At 40.1% G+C, this 14,672-nt stretch overlaps 1 protein-coding gene across 1 annotated transcript in view; it reads left to right on the forward strand.

Annotated features, from left to right (window-relative positions):
- The first annotated feature begins 202 nt into the window (after positions 1-202).
- trim35-3 (tripartite motif containing 35-3) overlaps positions 203-14,672 on the forward strand; it is a 68,392-nt gene continuing 53,922 nt past the window's right edge. The window contains exons 1-2 of the mRNA XM_089128138.1: positions 203-999; positions 1,105-1,200. Coding sequence (XP_088984264.1) covers positions 607-999; positions 1,105-1,200 — 489 coding nt within the window. The 5' untranslated portion in view covers positions 203-606. The remainder of the gene's footprint in view (positions 1,000-1,104; positions 1,201-14,672) is intronic.

Here is a 14,672-nt window from a genome sequence, read left to right on the forward strand (position 1 = left end):
TACAGACTTGGAGATTAGATTACAGTTTGCGTCTACCAAAGATTTTACTTAGTAAATAGTTGGTTATTCATAATATTTATTCTTTGTGAGTAAAAGAAATGCTTTGAATGGGGCACGAGACCAAAGTTTGAATTTTAAAGCAGCGCGTGCACGTTCTGTTTACTACGCACGCACGCGCCTGATTTTGTAACTCACTTCAGCATCAGCAGACGGTCACAAGGAACAAGGTGAAGTTTTCTAGCATTCGACTTTTGAGAGTTTGATGATGGTTCATGTTTGACGCATTTAGTTCACATTAACCTATAAATGATGACACTGCCATCTCATGCTGGCAATGTTAGATGATCAGAAACCCCACCCTCCTACAACACTCACCAGGAAGAGACTGCCGCAAGCCGCATTATTTCTCTTTTCTGTCACACTGACTCGTGTTTGACCAAAAAAAATAAATAATACTGAACGAAAGAAAAGACAAATCAGTGGGAAATGAGGGGAAATGCTTTAAAGGATTTTGAGACGTTTGTTTCTGAACAGGTGATTCATTTTTGAAACCATCATTCAGAAAGTGAAAGTAAAGTTCAGATTTCAGGAGCTCAAACGTTGACAATGGATTCACCAGCTGAATACGATTATATCTGTCCTGTGTGTCGTGAAATCTTCAACGCTCCTGTTATTTTAACATGTAGTCACAGTGTCTGTAAAGAGTGTCTTCAACAGTTCTGGAACATCAAGAAAGCTCAGGAGTGTCCCGTGTGTAGGAGAAGATCAAAATCTGATCCAACATGTAATCTCGCATTAAAGAACTTGTGTGAGTCGTTCCTGAAGGAGAAAAATGAAAGCCAATCATCAGTGTCTGAGGAGCTCTGCAGTTTACACAGTGAGAAACTCAAACTCTTCTGTCTGGAGGACAACCAGCCTGCGTGTTTAGTGTGCAGAGATTCACAGAAACACGTCAATCACACATTCAGACCCATCGGTGAAGTGGTTTCATCATATAAGGTAAGACAGATGTAGGCTATAACATAAACAATGTCTGTACATGAACATATTTAAGAAATTTCTGGCATCTTCTAATCTAGCCTTTATTTTCACTTTAAATTCTAGGAGAAGCTCAATACAGCACTGAAGCCCTTACAAGAGAAACTGAAACACAAAGAAAACATTAAAGCAAAGTTTGAGAAAACCGTTCAACACATCAAGGTGAGGATTGATTCTTTTGCCATTCACAAATTTGATGTGAAAAGCTGAATTGGTTTGTCTGACATACTCAATTTGTATTAAGTGTAGAAAATGTAATTGTTTACGTAAAACAAAGCCTTCGATTTCTGGGTACTTTTGCAGTGGGTTGGACTAACGTGGAAGTGGTTAGCGCTCACCTTTCATACTCTGCATTCAGCAAACCCTTTTTAGGCCAGCACTAACAACGTGATTATAATATTCAAAATAAGGCACCTTTGACTATTATAAACATGTAATTTAAGGGGATCATGGTATGTTTTGTTGTTGTTGTTTTAATAATGTTAATGTTTTATACACACACATACACACAGACAAAAAAAAAAAACATGCTGAAAAATGATCTTAATTCTGACCCTGAAATTATACGTTTGTAAAGGTGTGGCTTCTGTAAGGCTTGTCAGTAAAGGGCCAATGTAATGATTGGCTAACTTCATTGCATATGAAACAGTACTAACGTCCACTCATTAAATATATTCTTTGTTAATAATGAGGAGGAAGTTTTAAGCTATGAAACATCTCACTTACGCATATAACCCCAATTCCCTGAAGGAAGTTCCCTGAATTTACTTCGAGTAGTGTTGTCAAGTAGTATTCTTCTCACAGTTCACCGGCCACTTTCTTACATATATCTCGGGAGAAACTGATGATGACTGACAGGACTCTGAACTGCGGCGCAAATAAACGTGGTGTCGTCCATCTCACGTTATAGATCAAGATCAAGACTATTTATAAAGGTTTTAAACGACCAACCACACTCACTTACACATTTTTTGACAATCGGAATATCAGATAGTCGATGACATGGTAAGCAAGTTTGGTAAGCAATACACGGAAGACGACACATAGCATAGACAGACACCATGAACATAGACAGTGAACAGACACATAGACATGGAAGACGACACATAGCATAGACAGACAACATGTCGACATAATTTCGGCACAAATGGAACCCCACACTGAACAGGATGACAGTTCAGATGACAGAACGGGACGACAGTAGGCTATTGGACTACAGTTCAAGTACGGAATACAGAACAAACACATCAACATATACTATTTTTCCTGAAAAAGGAGGATCAATACAGTAAGAACGACAGATCAAATCGACATAAACGGAGAAAACACACATCAACATGTACCAGTTTTACAAACAACTAGACAATGACTGTTGACAAGGACAAATGTGTAGTACAAAGCACAAAGCAGTCGACTCATTTTTGGCACAAATGGAACCCCATACTACTGCCCTCTTGTGTCAAATTATATTTCTATATTTATTTTTCCAACAAATAAAACCAAACACAATAAAACCACATCCAATACACCCTTGAACTGAACAGATTCAGTGGCTCAGTTGATAAAAGCGTTGGGCTTTAATCAAGAAGACTAGAGTTCAATTTCCATACTTGCTTACGTTAAATTGTTGTGATTATATCAAACGAAGTACATAAAACAACATTTCTTCAACGTGAAATAATCACATTGGTCCACTTTTTAAAACGTGTAGATGTCACGGTTTAAACCCACTCAAACGTGAAACTTACACTTAAACTGAAACTTACCATCACGACCTAATTAAACCGAGAAAAATGGAATTTTGTTTTATTGACGATCACTGAGAAATGGTCTATTATTTAAAATGCAAAAAACATTTATTATTTTCAAGGTGAAAAGGATCCACGCCGAAAAAAACGTCTAAATGTCACATTTTTAATGAAGCAGCCTAAATAGTCCACTTTGGAAAATGTGTAGATGTCACGGTTTAACCCCCTCAAACGTGAAACTTACACGTTTGCGTTAACACGCTCCATTGGAGAGATATCCCGGTGTTTATTAGCCTCTGCCATAAAGACCTATCGGTTTTCATTAAACCGAGAAAAATGGAATTTTGTTTTATTTACGATCACTGAGAAATGTTCTATTATTTAAAATGCAAAAAAAAAAAAAAAACCCCAAAACATTTATTATTTTCAAGGTGAAAAGGATTCATTTGCCAGGATCCACGGCGAAGAAAACGTCTAGATGTCACGTTTTTAATGAAGCAGCCTAATGAGTAAAATGTCTATTTTTCCGGCGTCCCCCAGCTCCTCATTTAAGCAAAAGGTACGCTAAAACAATGTACTACATCGACGTTAAACCACGTTAATCGTGTTAACCATAACCTTTTAAATACTCGACCTAGTTCCGTTGCTTAGCAACGGGAAGAAACTCCTGTAACTTCAGTGCCCAGCCCGTATCACGACAAGACGTGAAAATAATCACGTTGGCCCACTTTGGAAAACGTGTAGATGTCACGTTTTAGTTTAAACTCAAACCATAATTAGGGCTATACTGCCCTCTTGTGTCAAATTATATTTCTATAGTTATTTTTCCAACAAATAAAACCAAAAGCAATAAAACCACATCCAATACATCCTTGAACTGAACAGATTCAGTGGCTCAGTTGATAAAGCGTTGGGCTTTAATCAAGAAGACTTAAGTTCAATTCCCATACTTGCTTATGTTAAATTGTTGTGATTATATCAAACAAAGTGTATAAAACAACATTTCTTCAACGTGAAATAATCACGTTGGTCCACTTTTGAAAACGTGTAGATCGAGCCTCCCTTTTTGCACTCAGGTCTAAGTCTCATGGCCCTCTATCAGAATCCAGACTCAGAGTTTTGAGAAGATTGGAGAAACTTAATTTTCGCCCGAAAAAAAAACAAAAAAAAAAAAAACGAAAGGGGTACCACTGTCGTTTTTTTTTTTCGGGTCGAATTTTTGAGTTTCGATATCTCAGCTCTGGAAGGCTCTAGAGCCTCCATTTTTGCACTCAGGTTTAAGTCTTGTGGCCCTCTATCAGAATCCAGAGTTTTGAGAAGATTGGAGAAACTTAATTTTTTGCCCAAAAAAAAAAACACGAAAGGGGTACCACTGTCGTTTTTTTTTTTCGGGTCGAATTTTTGAGTTTCGATATCTCAGCTCTGGAAGGGTCTAGAGCCTCCATTTTTGCACTCAGGTCTAAGTCTCATGGCCCTCTATCAGAATCCAGAGTTTTGAGAAGATTGGAGAAACTTAATTTTTCGCCCGAAAAAAAAACAAAAAAAAAAACGAAAGGGGTACCACTGTCGTTTTTTTTTTTCGGGTCAAATTTTTGAGTTTCGATATCTCAGCTCTGGAAGGGTCTAGAGCCTCCATTTTTGCACTCAGGTTTAAGTCTCATGGCCCTCTATCAGAATCCAGAGTTTTGAGAAGATTGGAGAAACTTAATTTTTCGCCCCAAAAAAAAAACACGAAAGGGGTACCACTGTCGTTTTTTTTTCGGGTCGAATTCTTGAGTTTCGATATCTCAGCTCTGGAAGGGTCTAGAGCCTCCATTTTTGCACTCAGGTTTAAGTCTCATGGCCCTCTATCAGAATCCAGAGTTTTGAGAAGATTGGAGAAACTTAATTTTTCGCCCCCCAAAAAAAAAAACGAAAGGGGTACCACTGTCGTTTTTTTTTCGGGTGAAATTTTTGAGTTTCGATATCTCAGCTCTGGAAGGGTCTAGAGCCTCCAATTTTGCACTCAGGTCAAAGTCTCACAGCCCTCTATCATATTCCAGAGTTTTGAGAAGATTGGAAAAACTTAATTTTTTGCCCGAAAATGTAAAAAAACGAAAGGGGTAACACTGTCGTTTTTTTTTTCGGGTCGAAATTTTGAATTTCGATATCTCAGCTCTGGAAGGGTCTAGAGCCTCCATTTTTGCACTCAGGTGAAAGTCTCATGGCCCTCTATCAGAATCCAGAGTTTTGAGAAGATTGCAGAAACTTAAATTTTTGCCCGAAAATGAAAAAAAAACGAAAGGGGTAACACTGTCGGTTTTTTTCAGGTCGAAATTTTGAATTTTGATCTCTCAGCTCTGGAAGGGTCTAGAGCCTACATTTTTGCACTCAGGTCAAAGTCTCACAGCCCTCTATCAAAATCCAGAGTTTTGAGAAGATTGGAGAAACTTAATTTTTTGCCCAAAAATGAAAAAAGCGAAAGGAGTAACACTGTCGTTTTTTTTTCGGGTAGAAATTTTGAATTTCGATATCTCAGCTCTGGAAGGGTCTAGAGCCTCCATTTTTGCACTCAGGTCAAAGTCTCGCAGCCCTCTATCATAATCCAGAGTTTTGAGAATATTGGAGAAACTTAATTTTTTGCCCGAAAATGAAAAAAAACGAAAGGGGTAACACCGTCGTTTTTTTTTTCGGGTAGAAATTTTGAATTTCGGTATCTCAGCTCTGGAAGGGTCTAGAGCCTCCATTTTTGCACTCAGGTCAAAGTCTCACAGCCCTCTATCATAATCCAGAGTTTTGAGAAGATTGGAAAAACTTAATTTTTTGCCCGAAAATGAAAAAAAAACGAAAGGGGTAACACTGTCGGGTTTTTTTTCAGGTCGAAATTTTGAATTTTGATATCTCAGCTCTGGAAGGGTCTAGAGCCTACATTTTTGCACTCAGGTCAAAGTCTCACAGCCCTCTATCAAAATCCAGAGTTTTGAGAAGATTGGAGAAACTTAATTTTTTGGCCGAAAATGAAAAAAACGAAAGGGGTAACACTGTCGTTTTTTTTTTCGGGTCGAAATTTTGAGTTTCGATATCTCAGCTCTGGAAGGGTCTAGAGCCTCCATTTTTGCACTCAGGTGAAAGTCTCATGGCCCTCTATCAGAATCCAGAGTTTTGAGAAGATTGGAGAAACTTGACTTTTCGCCCGAAAATGAAAAAAAACGAAAGGGGTAACACTGTCGTTTTTTTTCGGGTCGAAATTTTAAATTTTGATATCTCAGCTCTGGAAGGGTCTAGAGCCTCCATTTTTGCACTCAGGTCAAAGTCCCACAGCCCTCTATCACAATCCAGAGTTTTGAGAAGATTGGAGAAACTTGATTTTTTGCCCGAAAATGAAAAAAAACGAAAGGGGTAACACTGTCGTTTTTTTTATGGGTCGAAATTTTGAGTTTCGATATCTCAGCTCTGGAAGGGTCTAGAGCCTCCATTTTTGCGCTCAGGTCAAAGTCTCGCGGCCCTCTATCATAATCCAGAGTTTTGAGAAGATTGGAGAAACTTGATTTTTCACTCGAAAAAGAAAAAAAACGTAAGGGGTAACACTGTCGTTTTTTTTTCGGGTCGAAATTTTGAGTTTCGATATCTCAGCTCTGGAAGGGTCTAGAGCCTCCATTTTTGCGCTCAGGTCAAAGTCTCGCGGCCCTCTATCATAATCCAGAGTTTTGAGAAGATTGGAGAAACTTGATTTTTCGCCCGAAAACGAAAAAAAAACGTAAGGGGTAACACTGTCGTTTTTTTTTTTCGGGTCGAAATTTTGAGTTTCGATATCTCAGCTCTGGAAGGGTCTAGAGCCTCCATTTTTGCGCTCAGGTCAAAGTCTCGTGGCCCTCTATCATAATCCAGAGTTTTGAGAAGATTGGAGAAACTTGATTTTTCGCCCGAAAACGAAAAAAAAAACGTAAGGGGTAACTGTCGTTTTTTTTTCTGGTCGAAATTTTGAGTTTCGATATCTCAGCTCTGGAAGGGTCTAGAGCCTCCATTTTTGCGCTCAGGTCAAAGTCTCGTGGCCCTCTATCATAATCCAGAGTTTTGAGAAGATTGGAGAAACTTGATTTTTCGCCCGAAAACGAAAAAAACGTAAGGGGTAACACTGTCGTTTTTTTTTCGGGTCGAAATTTTGAGTTTCAATATCTCAGCTCTGGAAGGGTCTAGAGCCTCCATTTTTGCGCTCAGGTCAAAGTCTCGCGGCCCTCTATCATAATCCAGAGTTTTGAGAAGATTGGAGAAACTTGATTTTTCGCCCAAAAACGAAAAAAAAAACGTAAGGGGTAACACTGTCGTTTTTTTTTTCGGGTCGAAATTTTGAGTTTCGATATCTCATATCTCAGCTCAGGTCAAAGTCTCGCGGCCCTCTATCATAATCCAGGGTTTTGAGAAGATTGGAGAAACTTGATTTTTCGCCCGAAAACGAAAAAAAACGTAAGGGGTAACACTGTCGGTTTTTTTTCGGGTCGAAATTTTGAGTTTCGATATCTCAGCTCTGGAAGGGTCTAGAGCCTCCATTTTTGCGCTCAGGTCAAAGTCTCGCGGCCCTCTATCATAATCCAGAGTTTTGAGAAACTTAATTTTTTGCCCGAAAATGAAAAAAAACGAAAGGGGTAACACTGTCGTTTTTTTTTCGGGTCGAAATTTTGAGTTTCGATATCTCAGCTCTGGAAGGGTCTAGAGCCTCCATGTTTGCACTCAGGTCAAAGTCTCACAGCCCTCTATCATAATCCAGAGTTTTGAGAAGATTAGAAAAACTTAATTTTTTGCCCGAAAATGAAAAAAAACGAAAGGGGTAACACTGTCGTTTTTTTTTCGGGTCGAAATTTTGAGTTTCGATATCTCAGCTCTGGAAGGGTCTAGAGCCTCCATTTTTGCGCTCAGGTCAAAGTCTCGCGGCCCTCTATCATAATCCAGAGTTTTGAGAAACTTGATTTTTCACCCGTCGTTTTTTTTTCGGGTCGAAATTTTGAGTTTCGATATCTCAGCTCTGGAAGGGTCTAGAGCCTCCATTTTTGCGCTCAGGTCAAAGTCTCGCTGCCCTCTGTCATAATCCAGAGTTTTGAGAGGATTGGAGAAACTTGATTTTTTGCCCGAAAACGAAAAAAAACGTAAGGGGTAACACTGTCGTTTTTTTTTTCAGGTCGAAATTTTGAGTTTCGATATCTCAGCTCTGGAAGGGTCTAGAGCCTCCATTTTTGCGCTCAGGTCAAAGTCTCGCGGCCCTCTATCATAATCCAGAGTTTTGAGAAGATTGGAGAAACTTGATTTTTCGCCCGAAAACGAAAAAAAAAACGTAAGGGGTAACTGTCGTTTTTTTTTCTGGTCGAAATTTTGAGATTCGATATCTCAGCTCTGGAAGGGTCTAGAGCCTCCATTTTTGCGCTCAGGTCAAAGTCTCGTGGCCCTCTATCATAATCCAGAGTTTTGAGAAGATTGGAGAAACTTGATTTTTCGCCCGAAAACGAAAAAAAACGTAAGGGGTAACACTGTCGTTTTTTTTCGGGTCGAAATTTTGAGTTTCGATATCTCAGCTCTGGAAGGGTCTAGAGCCTCCATTTTTGCGCTCAGGTCAAAGTCTCGCGGCCCTCTATCATAATCCAGAGTTTTGAGAAGATTGGAGAAACTTGATTTTTCGCCCAAAAACGAAAAAAAACGTAAGGGGTAACACTGTCGTTTTTTTTTCGGGTCGAAATTTTGAGTTTCGATATCTCAGCTCTGGAAGGGTCTAGAGCCTCCATTTTTGCGCTCAGGTCAAAGTCTCGCGGCCCTCTATCACAATCCAGAGTTTTGAGAAACTTAATTTTTTGCCCGAAAATGAAAAAAAACGAAAGGGGTAACACTGTCGTTTTTTTTTCGGGTCGAAATTTTGAGTTTCGATATCTCAGCTCTGGAAGGGTCTAGAGCCTCCATGTTTGCACTCAGGTCAAAGTCTCACAGCCCTCTATCATAATCCAGAGTTTTGAGAAGATTGGAGAAACTTAATTTTTTGCCCGAAAATGAAAAAAAACGAAAGGGGTAACACTGTCGTTTTTTTTTCGGGTAGAAATTTTGAATTTCGATATCTCAACTCTGGAAGGGTCTAGAGCCTCCATTTTTGCACACAGGTCAAAGTCTCACAGCCCTCTATCATAATCCAGAGTTTTGAGAAGATTGGAAAAACTTAATTTTTTGCCCGAAAATGAAAAAAAACGAAAGGGGTAACACTGTCGTTTTTTTTTCGGGTCGAAATTTTGAGTTTCGATATCTCAGCTCTGGAAGGGTCTAGAACCTCCATTTTTGCGCTCAGGTCAAAGTCTCGCGGCCCTCTATCATAATCCAGAGTTTTGAGAAACTTGATTTTTCGCCCGAAAACGAAAAAAAACGTAAGGGGTAACACTGTCGTTTCGTTTTTTTTTTCGGGTCGAAATTTTGAGTTTCGATATCTCAGCTCTGGAAGGGTCTAGAGCCTCCATTTTTGCGCTCAGGTCAAAGTCTCGCGGCCCTCTATCATAATCCAGAGTTTTGAGAAGATTGGAGAAACTTGATTTTTCGCCCGAAAACGAAAAAAAACGTAAGGGGTAACACTGTCGTTTTTTTTTCGGGTCGAAATTTTGAGTTTCGATATCTCAGCTCTGGAAGGGTCTAGAGCCTCCATTTTTGCGCTCAGGTCAAAGTCTCGCGGCCCTCTATCATAATCCAGAGTTTTGAGAAGATTGGAGAAACTTGATTTTTCGCCCAAAAACGAAAAAAAAACGTAAGGGGTAACACTGTCGTTTTTTTTTTCGGGTCGAAATTTTGAGTTTCGATATCTCAGCTCTGGAAGGGTCTAGAGCCTCCATTTTTGCGCTCAGGTCAAAGTCTCGCGGCCCTCTATCATAATCCAGGGTTTTGAGAAGATTGGAGAAACTTGATTTTTCGCCCGAAAACGAAAAAAAACGTAAGGGGTAACACTGTCGTTTTTTTTTCGGGTCGAAATTTTGAGTTTCGATATCTCAGCTCTGGAAGGGTCTAGAGCCTCCATTTTTGCGCTCAGGTCAAAGTCTCGCGGCCCTCTATCATAATCCAGAGTTTTGAGAAACTTAATTTTTTGCCCGAAAATGAAAAAAAAACGAAAGGGGTAACACTGTCGTTTTTTTTTCGGGTCGAAATTTTGAGTTTCGATATCTCAGCTCTGGAAGGGTCTAGAGCCTCCATTTTTGCGCTCAGGTCAAAGTCTCGCGGCCCTCTATCATAATCCAGAGTTTTGAGAAGATTGGAGAAACTTAATTTTTTGCCCAAAAATGAAAAAAAAACGAAAGGGGTAACACTGTCGTTTTTTTTTGGGTAGAAATTTTGAATTTCGATATCTCAACTCTGGAAGGGTCTAGAGCCTCCATTTTTGCACACAGGTCAAAGTCTCATAGCCCTCTATCATAATCCAGGGTTTTGAGAAGATTGGAAAAACTTAATTTTTTGCCCGAAAATGAAAAAAAACGAAAGGGGTAACACTGTCGTTTTTTTTTCGGGTCGAAATTTTGAGTTTCGATATCTCAGCTCTGGAAGGGTCTAGAACCTCCATTTTTGCGCTCAGGTCAAAGTCTCGCGGCCCTCTATCATAATCCAGAGTTTTGAGAAGATTGGAAAAACTTAATTTTTTGCCCGAAAATGAAAAAAAACGAAAGGGGTAACACTGTCGGTTTTTTTTCGGGTCGAAATTTTGAGTTTCGATATCTCAGCTCTGGAAGGGTCTAGAACCTCCATTTTTGCGCTCAGGTCAAAGTCTCGCGGACCTCTATCATAATCCAGAGTTTTGAGAAACTTAATTTTTCTCCCGAAAACGAAAAAAAGCGTAAGGGGTGACACTGTCGTTTATTTTTTCGGGTCGAAATTTTGAGTTTCGATATCTCAGCTCTGGAAGGGTCTAGAGCCTCCATTTTTGCGCTCAGGTCAAAGTCTCGCGGCCCTCTATCATAATCCAGAGTTTTGAGAAGATTGGAGAAACTTGATTTTTCGCCCGAAAACAAAAAAAAACGTAAGGGGTAACACTGTCGTTTTTTTTTCGGGTCGAAATTTTGAGTTTCGATCTCTCAGCTCTGGAAGGGTCTAGAGCCTCAATTTTTGCGCTCAGGTCAAAGTCTCGCGGCCCTCTATTATAATCCAGAGTTTTGAGAAGATTGGAGAAACTTGATTTTTCGCCTGAAAACGAAAAAAAACGTAAGGGGTAACACTGTCGTTTTTTTTTTCGGGTCGAAATTTTGAGTTTCGATATTTCAGCTCTGGAAGGGTCTACAGCCTCAATTTTTGCGCTCAGGTCAAAGTCTCGCGGCCCTCTATCATAATCCAGAGTTTTGAGAAGATTGGAGAAACTTGATTTTTCGCCCGAAAACGAAAAAAACATAAGGGGTAACACTGTCGTTTTTTTTTCGGGTCGAAATTTTGAGTTTCGATATCTCAGCTCTGGAAGGGTCTAGAGCCTCCATTTTTGCGCTCAGGTCAAAGTCTCGCGGCCCTCTATCATAATCCAGAGTTTTGAGAAACTTGATTTTTCGCCCGAAAACGAAAAAAAACGTAAGGGGTAACACTGTCGTTTTTTTTTTCGGGTCGAAATTTTGAGTTTCGATATCTCAGCTCTGGAAGGGTCTAGAGCCTCCATTTTTGCGCTCAGGTCAAAGTCTCGCGGCCCTCTATCATAATCCAGAGTTTTGAGAAACTTGATTTTTCGCCCGAAAACGAAAAAAACGTAAGGGGTAACACTGTCGTTTTTTTTTTCGGGTCGAAATTTTGAGTTTCGATATCTCAGCTCTGGAAGGGTCTAGAGCCTCCATGTTTGCACTCAGGTCAAAGTCTCACAGCCCTCTATCATAATCCAGAGTTTTGAGAAGATTGGAGAAACTTAATTTTTTGCCCGAAAATGAAAAAAAACGTAAGGGGTAACACTGTCGTTTTTTTTCGGGTCGAAATTTTGAGTTTCGATATCTCAGCTCTGGAAGGGTCTAGAACCTCCATTTTTGCGCTCAGGTCAAAGTCTCGCGGCCCTCTATCATAATCCAGAGTTTTGAGAAACTTGATTTTTCGCCCGAAAACGAAAAAAAACGTAAGGGGTAACACTGTCGTTTTTTTTTTCGGGTCGAAATTTTGAGTTTCGATATCTCAGCTCTGGAAGGGTCTAGAGCCTCCATTTTTGCGCTCAGGTCAAAGTCTCGCGGCCCTCTATCATAATCCAGAGTTTTGAGAAGATTGGAGAAACTTGATTTTTCGCCCGAAAACGAAAAAAAACGTAAGGGGTAACACTGTCGTTTTTTTTTCGGGTCGAAATTTTGAGTTTCGATATCTCAGCTCTGGAAGGGTCTAGAGCCTCCATTTTTGCGCTCAGGTCAAAGTCTCGCAGCCCTCTATCATAATCCAGAGTTTTGAGAAGATTGGAGAAACTTGATTTTTCGCCCGAAAACGGAAAAAAACGTAAGGGGTAACACTGTCGTTTTTTTTCGGGATCGAAATTTTGAGTTTCGATATCTCAGCTCTGGAAGGGTCTAGAGCCTCCATTTTTGCGCTCAGGTCAAAGTCTCGCGGCCCTCTATTATAATCCAGAGTTTTGAGAAGATTGGAGAAACTTGATTTTTCGCCCGAAAACGAAAAAAACGTAAGGGGTAACACTGTCGTTTTTTTTTCGGGTCGAAATTTTGAGTTTCGATATCTCAACTCTGGAAGGGTCTAGAGCCTCCATTTTTGCGCTCAGGTCAAAGTCTCGAGGCCCTCTATCATAATCCAGAGTTTTGAGAAGATTGGAGAAACTTGATTTTTCACCCGAAAACGAATAAAAACGTAAGGGGTAACACTGTCGTTTTTTTTTCGGGTCGAAATTTTGAGTTTCGATATCTCAGCTCTGGAAGGGTCTAGAGCCTCCATTTTTGCGCTCAGGTCAAAGTCTCGCGGCCCTCTATCATAATCCAGAGTTTTGAGAAACTTGATTTTTTGCCCGAAAATGAAAAAAATGTAAGGGGTAACTGTCGTTTTTTTTTTTTCGGGTCGAAATTTTGAGTTTCGATATCTCAGCTCTGGAAGGGTCTAGAGCCTCCATATTTGCACTCAGGTCAAAGTCTCACAGCCCTCTATCATAATCCAGAGTTTTGAGAAGATTGGTGAAACTTAATTTTTTGCCCGAAAATGAAAAAAAACGAAAGGGGTAACACTGTCGTTTTTTTTCGGGATCGAAATTTTGAGTTTCGATATCTCAGCTCTGGAAGGGTCTAGAGCCTCCATTTTTGCGCTCAGGTCAAAGTCTCGCGGCCCTCTATTATAATCCAGAGTTTTGAGAAGATTGGAGAAACTTGATTTTTCGCCCGAAAACGAAAAAAACGTAAGGGGTAACACTGTCGTTTTTTTTTCGGGTCGAAATTTTGAGTTTCGATATCTCAACTCTGGAAGGGTCTAGAGCCTCCATTTTTGCGCTCAGGTCAAAGTCTCGAGGCCCTCTATCATAATCCAGAGTTTTGAGAAGATTGGAGAAACTTGATTTTTCGCCCGAAAACGAAAAAAACGTAAGGGGTAACACTGTCGTTTTTTTTTCGGGTCGAAATTTTGAGTTTCGATATCTCAGCTCTGGAAGGGTCTAGAGCCTCCATTTTTGCGCTCAGGTCAAAGTCTCGCGGCCCTCTATCATAATCCAGAGTTTTGAGAAACTTGATTTTTTGCCCGAAAATGAAAAAAATGTAAGGGGTAACTGTCGTTTTTTTTTTTTCGGGTCGAAATTTTGAGTTTCGATATCTCAGCTCTGGAAGGGTCTAGAGCCTCCATATTTGCACTCAGGTCAAAGTCTCACAGCCCTCTATCATAATCCAGAGTTTTGAGAAGATTGGAAAAACTTAATTTTTTGCCCGAAAATGAAAAAAATTGTAAGGGGTAACACTGTCGTTTTTTTTTCGGGTCGAAATTTTGAGTTTCGATATCTCAGCTCTGGAAGGGTCTAGAACCTCCATTTTTGCGCTCAGGTCAAAGTCTCGCGGCCCTCTATCTTAATCCAGAGTTTTGAGAAACTTGATTTTTCGCCCGAAAACGAAAAAAAACGTAAGGGGTAACACTGTCGTTTTTTTTTCGGGTCGAAATTTTGAGTTTCGATATCTCAGCTCTGGAAGGGTCTAGAGCCTCCATTTTTGCGCTCAGGTCAAAGTCTCGCGGCCCTCTATTATAATCCAGAGTTTTGAGAAGATTGGAGAAACTTGATTTTTCGCCCGAAAACGAAAAAAAACGTAAGGGGTAACACTGTCGTTTTTTTTTCGGGTCGAAATTTTGAGTTTCGATATCTCAGCTCTGGAAGGGTCTAGAGCCTCCATTTTTGCGCTCAGGTCAAAGTCTCGCGGCCCTCTATTATAATCCAGAGTTTTGAGAAGATTGGAGAAACTTGATTTTTCGCCCGAAAACGAAAAAAAACGTAAGGGGTAACACTGTCGTTTTTTTTTTCGGGTCGAAAATTTGAGTTTCAATATCTCAGCTCTGGAAGGGTCTAGAGCCTCCATTTTTGCGCTCAGGTCAAAGTCTCGCGGCCCTCTATCATAATCCAGAGTTTTGAGAAGATTGGAGAAACTTGATTTTTCGCCCGAAAACGAAAAAAAACGTAAGGGGTAACACTGTCGTTTTTTTTTCGGGTCGAAATTTTGAGTTTCGATATCTCAGCTCTGGAAGGGTCTAGAGCCTCCATTTTTGCGCTCAGGTCAAAGTCTCACGGCCCTCTATCATAATCCAGAGTTTTGAGAAGATTGGAGAAACTTGATTTTTCGCCCGAAAACGAAAAAAAACGTAAGGGGTAACACTGTCGTTTTTTTTTCGGGTCGAAATTTTGAGTTTCGATATCTCAGCTCTGGAAGGGTCTAGAGCCTCCATTTTTGCGCTCAGGTCAAAGTCTCGCGGCCCTCTATCATA

Source organism: Pimephales promelas, chromosome 3 (genome assembly GCF_988280905.1).
Source record: "Pimephales promelas chromosome 3, fPimPro1.hap1.1, whole genome shotgun sequence".
NCBI lineage: Eukaryota > Metazoa > Chordata > Actinopteri > Cypriniformes > Leuciscidae > Pimephales > Pimephales promelas.